This window comes from Geospiza fortis, unplaced genomic scaffold (genome assembly GCF_000277835.1).
Source record: "Geospiza fortis unplaced genomic scaffold, GeoFor_1.0 scaffold20, whole genome shotgun sequence".
Lineage (NCBI taxonomy): Eukaryota > Metazoa > Chordata > Aves > Passeriformes > Thraupidae > Geospiza > Geospiza fortis.
This window is the reverse complement of record NW_005054374.1, coordinates 1,460,138-1,469,804: the sequence shown is the minus strand read 5'-3', so window position 1 is coordinate 1,469,804 and position 9,667 is coordinate 1,460,138. Positions and strand designations below refer to the sequence as shown.

The following is a 9,667-nucleotide window of genomic DNA, read 5'->3' as shown; positions in this document are numbered from 1 at the left end:
TGAAAGTAGGAGTTCTGTACCTCTGGCTGCCAGGAATAAGAGATTTATTATTAGCTTATTTAATTTTTAAAATACACTGCTTTTATTCTTCCCAAAGGCACTCTGAGCCAGTACTTGGAGCAAATGAGTATTGTCCTCTGATGCAGTGATAGCTACAAGTGAAAGCTGAAATGCACATTAAAAAATTTAAATGCATAATCTAATTTACTACTTTGATTTACATCTTTCAGAGTAACTTATCCAGTGAGGACTGGAGGTTTGAAGCAATTTTGGAAGGACAGGGTTTTCATGGCCCTCCTGTATTAAATGTGCCTGTAGGTGGAACAGTTCCGTATCCACTGACGTTCAAGCCCATTGCTGAGAATGTAATAATGGTAAGAGAGAAATCAGTTTCAACATTTCAAAAGGATGCTCTCACCAATACTGCTTATCACCAGTATCCAAATTATGAAAGTGTTTAGATAGTTGCTAATATTAAAGCATCTGCTTGAGAGAAAGGGTAAGATTTACTACTATCTGAAGTAAAAACACAAATGAACCAACTTTGTAAAGCTTAAGATTAAGTATGATAGATTTCCCCACCACATATTATCATCTCTTCTTTATTTAATTTTCCATTATATTCTTCAATTCCATTCATTTCTATGAAATCCTTCAATCCTACAGTTATTCTGTAAAAATTCTGAACTTTTATCACAAAAATATACATTGTTATTCTGAATTGAAATACTTATATTAAATCGTATTTCATTACCTAAATTATTAGGTAGTATTTCTTATTGCATGCCTACATCACAAATTAATTTATGTGATGAGTACTTTATTTACAAGCTAGGCCACCATTTCACAGCTGCTTTTGCCATCAGAGTAATCACTATTCCAAATGCTAAAATGTCAAGCATAGCAAAGGCTATAACACCTTTAGCAAGAAACTGTATTTGTGACTTTGTCTGTGTGCCAGCTGAGAATTTTGACTGCAAGTTGCTGTTGAAATATGTGAAATGCCAAAGATGAAAAAAAATGTTCTTTGAAGCATGAGTAGTAACCCTTCTACATGTGTTACCAACCAAATATAATGCAGTTTAGGTATCCAGTGTTGTAAAATTATTAAAAGCCAAAAGCCCTGAATCCTTTGATGACAAATGATTATGGAGAACATTTTAGCTGAATCACAAAATCATCCAGGTTGTAAAAGACCTCTAGCCCAGCTGTCAACCCAACACCACCATAGTTACCCCTAAACCATGTCCCAGGTGCCAATCCAGATTCCTCTTGAGATGGTGACTCCACCACTTTCCCATGGAACTTATTTCAATGCCTAACACTCTTTCAGTAAAAACCTCTTGCTAATGTCTAATATGAACCTCCCCTGGCACAAATTAAAGCCATTTTCTTTCAACCTTTCACTTGAGACATAGAGAAGAGATCCATCCTTGCCTCACTAGAAGCTCCTTTCAGGTGTTTGTAGAGAGCAATGCAGTTCCCTCGGGTCTCCCTTTCTCCAGGCTCAACCCTGTGCTCATAGGACAGGTGGAAATAATCAATGAGCAAAGTTAAATATTATATGAGAGACAAGGAGGCATGAGATCATATGTTCTTGGAGATGTTTGTTTATCAAGAAGAAACCAAGAAGTAGAAAACCTAGAAATATGAAAACTTTATGTTGTTGAATTTCATGGTTTAGAAAAATTTTAAATCAAAGGTTTTGTTTCTCTGCTTCTCTGTTTAGCAATAAGTTTATTACAGAACTAGGAAAGTCAATAGGAGCCATTTCTTGTAAGTGCTCTGAGTCACCTAGATTTGAGATAAATAAACTGAAGTACAAGGGGAGCCAAAGGGGACTTGTACAGTAATGAAACAACTTATTTTTTCTTCCTTTGTCACAGGGAAGGCTTATTCTGAGAAATGTCACAGCTGGAACTCAGAACATCTTCAGTCTTAAGGGAATAGGGAAGAAACCTCTGCCTCAGGATTGCATTGTGATAGAGTGCCAAGTGGGAAAGGTGGCTCATAAAATCTTATGGGTGCACAATTATACCAAGAAGATGCTAAAATACAAGGTAATTTTTTTGCAATAATATGATAAATATTTTTCTGAAAAAGACTGTTACCTTATGTATTACAGTAGCAACGATTGCTGCAATTGCAGATAGACTGATAAAATCCATGTGCCCATGAGAAAATTTTCTATAGTTCATAGTATATGGATATGTTTATAGTCAGAAAATCTGTGACATAATGCATGATTTTACTGTGTGCTTGATGGGAAAGATTTCTTCACGTTTTACTCTGAGAGAACAACACTTCTACAATTGTTCTCTGTTCATTTGCTAATCTTTCTTTCTCCGACAGTTTGAAACCTGTGGCCAAGTCCATCAGTTTTGAAATCAGACAAGGGGCCTGAGAACTACTAGGTTCCTAAAATCTTCATGAAATATTGAATATTACATGAAAAGGACAAAAATTATTGTCCTCCTAAGGGAAGGATTGCAGCATGAGCTCACTATACATGAATTTCTCATGGCCCAGTGGCCTGGCCCAGTTATTGTCTATTGCCCAGCTGTTGTTTCAGCAATGCTGGAGGAATTTGGGAATGCTTTGTGTGTTTTCTGATAGAAGAGAAAATTCAGAGGTAATCATTGGAGTTGTTGAAAGGCAATGGGTTACTGAGGAGGTTAATAAAAATTCTTAAGAAATACAGTGTTATTGATTTCCTTGCTCAAGAACATATTTTTACTATTAAATATGATCATTTTTCATGCTTTCCATTAACTATATTTTATAACTCTGTTTACAGAAACACATTTTCCTATTTAAAACCACTGTTGTAGTACTGAAATAGCATAATTTTTCTAATATTTATCTTGTCTGTATGTTTAATTTGGAAGTGATAAAACTATTTCTGTAGCATTCCTCACCTTCTGCATGCATGTATTGGATGCTATGACCTATGCTGGCAGAGGCAGAAGGTACATTAGGGCAACAAAGATGAAATTCTGCTTTTCCTCTCAGCTGCAGAGAAATTCCTGAGGAACATCTTGGATCTTGCTCATGAAAATCCATATTTGTGACTCTATCATGGCATTTAAATCTAAAGTAGGTAGCATCCAGATATTATGGTCATACAGTGTTTGCCAGGATGGCTCCATCTATTGAAGCAATGCAGGGAGTGCCAGCTAACAATTGCCAGCATCTGTAAATATATATATATTTAGTTTTTCTTCCATGGAAGGGTTGAAAATGGGACAATTACATACTAGAAGATAAAATCTGACTAGCTTTGTAGTGTGGACTTGCAAAATGAGTCATTTTGTTCTCTGTCTTGGTGCCAGTAGGTCCAAATGCTGCTTTATTCAAATTGAAAGGTAATGATTTGAACATAAGATATAAAGAGACACCATGTGTATACCAGCAGCAGTGTTCTATTAAGTAATGATAATTCATGCTAATGTGAAAATCCTTCCTTGGATGTCTTCTTGCTAGTCTCCAGTTTTCCAGGTTTCCACTTTTACAGGTCAATCTACATTTAGTAAACTTTGTTTATCACACTAAGGTCCAGGTTCATATTCCTATTTTTTTGACTCATTATCATCCCCAAAACAAAGTAAGAAATGAATTCTTTGGGCATCACCAGCTTTGACATTTTTAGTTTCAACAGTTTAGTTTTTCAGATGTGAATGCATTTGCATTTCTGATATATTTGTACTTTTATCTCTGGAAGAAGTGAATGTTTTTGGCAACAGAACTGTTTTTTCTGCTTTCCTATTTTGTATGAACTCAATTTTTTTTGTGCCAATATAAGTGAAAGGTACAGAAATAACAAACTTCAAAATGAATACATTAAAATTATTCATTGTATGTATTTTTCAGAAATATTGCATTAAATGAATTTATGACAGTTGTAACTATTCCAGGGTGAGCTCTATCTGACTGAACTTTGATCTCCTAGAGGGTGTTCTCTGGGCCCTGAAATTTGGTTTTGTGATGTTGGAGGGATTTTGTGCTTTTTTCATCTCTGTGAAATACTGCTTGACAATCCAACTGTGTGTGCTCTTTTAGCTTTGGGACCTTTAGGAGAGAAATAGTAAGGTCAGCTATTTCATGCATGTGTGCCTATAATAAATTACTCAGTGTGAATAATGCATTTTCTCTGTGCGAGGTTCTTAGCCTGGAGCAGTTGCAGAACAGTTGTTGGAGCAAGGTGGGCTGGAATGGCTGGAAAAGGCATGGTTACAAAGCCTGCTGGAGTCTGGAAGCTGTCCCCTCCTCAAAGCAAACAATATTAATCACTTCCAGCACTCTCCAGCAGATGTCATGTAGTGTCTTGTGCTATTGGAATGAGCAAAGTTCATTTGCTTGCTTTTATTTCCAATACAGTCTGCCTGTAAATTAGGATTTAATCACTAAATCCAGAACATGATCACAGGTATCTGTAGTTATTAGAGAATTTAGAAAAACTCCTCTAAGAGGGAATTGTGACCCACAGCCTTGTTAGAAATGCCAAATAAGCTTTATTTACTCAGATGTATGTAGCACAAAGGGCAACAGAAAAACGAAGTTATTCTAATTTTGTTGCTTTTGTTCATTCCATGTGGCCTGATGATTACTGTAATATCTGGGTAGTCTGTGGTGAAGCAGAGGACTGGTTTTGTCTTTGTGTTTCCCCTGGGAGCAGTTGCTGGCAGCTCAATAACTCCTCCTCCTGTTTAATCCAGCATCTTTGACAGTTTTCTGTATTGTGCTGTAGCTAAGTTGGTGATTAGGTAGAGGAAATGTTGTCAGTCTTAGCAGACAGAGCAAAGATTATACAAGAAGTAATAATTTTGGATGTGTTTTTGATGAAATCTTTTGTAATTTTGTTGGCTAATGGATATCTTCATTATTGGATTAGATTGGTTGATGTGCCCCATACACCCTGCATTGCTGGAGTATATCCACCATATGAAGTAATTTCTCAGAGATTAACTGGGATGCACATGATATAAAAAAAAAGCCGCAAGAATTTCATTTACTGAAGTAATAAACCTCAACCTTTATCAAGAATAGTATGAGATGTGCCAGTAGCTGACAAACATAATAATTTACAGGCATGTCCATAAACAATTTACTGCAAGATGAATACTTAGCAACAAGTAATTTAGCTGAACTAATACTTGGTTAATTTTGCCTTGGAGGTGTAAATTTAGCTTCACTATTTCATTTTAATAACTGAATATATTAAACTATTTTAACAAAAAACCTCATTTCATGAAAAAAAATGTTATATATATGCTACTCTGTTTCTCATATGTGCTGTATTTTTCTAATAGCCTAAGCCAAAATGAGGCTACTACTGCAAAAGTGACTATTTAAAATGAAATTTAAGTCTGGAAGGAAGAAGGAAATAATCCTTGCCTTTATTGCAGAAAGACAGCCCTCTTCCAGCTGAATAATTTTTTTCCTTTTCAATCAGATACAGAGGGGGCAGCAATAATTTTTATATATGTGGTTTGATTGTCTGTGCAACCATTAGTGTGGATCTAGAGCTGGGGAGGGAGGAAGTGCCTTTGCAATTCAGGGGAGGTCATGTGCATGACTCCATCAGTCTGCATTTAAAACTTCTAAGCAAAACACTTTCAGTGCTCACAAAGCTTTCCATGATTAAAAAGACAATTTCCATAAATTCCCTTGAAAGATATGAATGGTTTTATGAATTCTTTTCTGCTGATTGATGTATAGTTCCTTAGGGAACTGCTGCCACTGTGCTCTTCCTGGTTGGTTCTAGGGGATCTTACAACAAATAGGCTTCCTTGTGATTAACTTACTCCTGCATATGAAAAAAAAATCACAACAGAATTAATAAAGAATTTGTGCATATATAACATCAGCCAGAGAGCACATCCTTCTCTGATGATGAATTAATAGAAGGTAAGTGACTGCAGTGTAAATGGATTTTCGTGTCTGTAAAATTACATTCAAATCCTTCGAGAAGAAGAGGAAGTGTAAAGCATTTTTATGAAAATCCAATCTCTCAGTCTCATGACAAAACTTTAAATGCAATTTTCTTGTTTATTTATATAAATCTTTGTCAACTGGATATAAAGAATTGTCTGATGTGTTGATGGCTTCTTCTAATGATACCTTTGATAGAAACTTTATAGTAAAGGTGCCTAATTCTTTCAAGGCATGGTTTTGCAATAAAAATATAAAACAGTGCAACTGTTTTTCTCATTGCTGTTCAAAATAGATGTTATTAAAGTAAAATCTCCAGAGGAATCTCAAGACCCTGTTAAATTACCTTTCAGGCATTAGGTTATACAAACTACTAATATTTTATAAAATTGTAGAATAAATACATAATGAAAAAAAATGAAATGCCCTGTTTTTCAGCCTGTTGATGTCTACTCTCTATATATCTATTTTGGGTTTTTACAATGTGACCAAGACAATGTCATGAAGGTTAGGTATTTGTAAAAAATGCCTCACGGTAATAAAATTATATACCATAAACCTTTAATGAGGGGCTTCCCCATTCAGCCTAACTCTTGTTTGGTAATGTATCTGAGATTTTCTGAGAATAAATTCTGTTCAAGTCCAGTAACCTCGTTGTTCAAGGTCAAGTTTATATACTTTAACAACAACTGGAGCTGTGTATTCCATAATGCTTTGTTTTTTATCTATCCTTTCAATTTCAATTCCTTTGTCTTCCCCTATATCTACCAGAATTTCTGTAACAGAGTTCTTTTCACTAAAGAAAAGGCAATCTTCTTAGCAATAATGAATGGTTCAAAGGCCTACAGAATTTCAGAATAACTGTAGTTGTTGCCAGGTGTTTCTTGATAACTTGTGAAATTTTTAGATCAATTAAGGGCATTGTAAGGTTTTAGGTCAAATTTGTTTCTTGAAATGTGTTAGTGGTCTTGACAGGTGGCCTGGTTTAGGAACAAATCTGGATTATTATATAGAACTCCAGATTGCTGCTCAACAGGCAGGAATTATTTGGGGAATATCCTCAGTGCAATGCAAAGATTTTTCCTTCAGTGTGGTATCATGCTGGTGGCAAAATAAGAGTGATTGCAAGAATTAAATGAGTTCCTAATGACTCAGGAATTTGGAAAGTTTGCACTGAAAGGTGGATGTGGGAAAGTAATGGGGGCTTGTTTTGGAAAACTGCCATTCTTGAGAGTTTTGTAAAGTGTCTTGTTGTCAGATTGATCAGAAACTCCTACAGCTCAGGTTCTGACCTAGGGTCAAAGAGCATTAACTTTTTGCTAAGTAGAGCCTGTCAATATAGTTAAACAGACCTGAGAAACAGTTTTCAAATGGAAACCTTGAATATATTACTGTCTAACTTTGTTATACTAAGACACAATGGAGTTTAAATATATTTAATTATGTTCTTACATCCATTCATCTCTTTGCCTTGAAGTTTTTGGAGTTGCGCTTATTTGGTTATTCAACTCTGGAAAAAGTTACTGTAATTTTGAAATTTGGTTTTCCATTTCTGTTCATGTTAAATAGCCATATTACAGTTCTGCAGAATGAGTTTTTAAACCAGTGGCTGATAAATTAGTTTTAAATTGCAGCATTTTATACATTTATACTTTCTGGCTGTGCGTAACTCATGACTTGATATATAAGAAAATGGAGAATACTATAATTTAAAAACCAAATCCTTGGGTATGGATTGATTTGAGCAAATGTTGTGCAGGGTCACAATGATCACTTTAGTAATAATTTACATTTTAGCTCCATTGAGTTATTCTGCAGTTCTAGTTTCGTGAGTGATAGTGACATAACATATTTTAAGAAAGTATTTATTATTTATTATTTATGCAATTATTTATGCCTGATAAATTTTTTGTGTTACTCAGTGTTTATCTGCAGATCTGCCTGTTTCTCTCAGTATAAATGCTGTGTGTAAGTACATATCTCTGCAGCCCCACCCTTGGTGTGGGTTCTGGTTAATCTGCCTGTAATTGTTCATCATTCTCTGGTTGCACATCAGGACAGAAGCTGACAAACTGCCTCTCCCACTAACTGGAAGAAGTAATTCCATATCTTGACTCATTTTGAATAGCTTGTAAATCAATATTATTTTTGTTGTTGTTGATAAAAGCACCCTAATTAATGCCCTACTTTCTTCCTTCAAAATGTATTTGCCTAACAGTAGTGATCCATAGAAGATTTTGTAAGGCATATTAAGGTACCTTCAGGAACATAGTGTTGTAGATTATTATAGGATATAAGGTTATTCAGTGCTACATCTGTGACTAAAATTATGTCCTGTTCTTACATATAATCCTCATAAAAATGTATTTTAATAAGAAATAGCTCTCTCTCTCTCTGATATTCAGAACAAAGTTAACTTAAGGCTTACTGTGTATAAATTTTGTTTCTTCACTCCAAGTTTTCCTCTAAACTTACAAAATCTTTGCAACTACTTATTGTTATATAAATCTGCAATTTCTGGATTTTCTCCTATGTGTACTTTTAAATTTGCCAACTTTTTCCTTTTCTGAGTATTCCTGGATGTGTTGTTATTTTGTAATAGACCTGCAGAGACATGTTATGCAACATTGTGCCATATTAGAATCCCAAATGTCTGTGAACAAATGAGGATGACTCTCAGTATGAATTCTGATATTAGGATAAATTGCCTGTGTGCATGGGCAAGCTTGGGCATGCACTTTTAGTATTCATTTGTCATTTGAAGTTGATAATTTTAATTAGTGTCAGTAACAGAGCTGATAAATCACATGGCCATTGGAGCAAGACAAAGTTCTATTTATGGAACACATGAGAGGTACCTGGTGAGTGATGTCTGTCACAACCATAAACCTTCTCAGAAGGTTGGAAGTAGGAGACTGAATCGTTGTGACCACTGCTTGGAGATTGGCTGAGGTGTGGGTAACTTAAATAACAGAGACAAATAGGGTTGGTAAATGAATGGGGGTGATTCCTCAATAAGATGGCGAATATTTGTGTTATAGCTCTGGAATAGCAAGCAGCTTGAGGAATGTGAGTTTAATGACTGCAGCTGGAAAGGTGACAGCAGACTGAGGTCAGCGTCAGTTACGTACAAGTTTTAGTGAGCATCTGATTCCAAAGGGTTTAATCTGGTGCAGGACAGGGAAGGGAGAATTCTTTCATGTCTCTTGATACAGGATCTGGATTCAAGCACTGTAACAGAGGCCATGTGAGTACTAACATCATTTCATTGCTTCTACTCAACCTTTTCCTATTTGGTTATACAGTCACTTCCTTAAGATTAAAAACTTCATTTTAAAATAATTTAGCTTCTGTTAGTTCACTACTCTGAAAAAGTGTCCAAAATTTCTCATGAATGGCTGAAAATCAAACTTCTGGTCCATATTTACTCATCAGCAATCCATAGGCATTTCATGTTTATTATAGTCAACCATGCCAGTAGTGTTCCTTTTACTTTGAAATCTTTTGGTGGAAACTTATTTGGTATGTCCAGTCTTTGATAAACACTGTATTACTCTACCCTTCTGCTTTTTATCCCATTTAAATGAATCACATTTATCCTGCTTCTGTTTCTGTCTCCATATTACTTTTTCCTTAAATAGAAATCTCATTTTAACTAATCTTATTTCTATCCCTAGTAATTTGCTGTCATTTTTATTATCCTAGTTGTATTTTTAGGTACTTATCCTTCACTCTT

At 35.2% G+C, this 9,667-nt stretch overlaps 1 protein-coding gene across 1 annotated transcript in view; it reads left to right on the top strand.

Annotated features, from left to right (window-relative positions):
- CFAP47 (cilia and flagella associated protein 47) overlaps positions 1-9,667 on the top strand; it is a gene marked incomplete at its 5' end in the record, with an annotated part of 258,098 nt that overhangs the window by 115,770 nt on the left and 132,661 nt on the right. The window contains 2 exons of the mRNA XM_031060192.1: positions 231-374; positions 1,887-2,060. Of these exons, the coding sequence (XP_030916052.1) occupies positions 231-374; positions 1,887-2,060 (318 nt within the window). The remainder of the gene's footprint in view (positions 1-230; positions 375-1,886; positions 2,061-9,667) is intronic.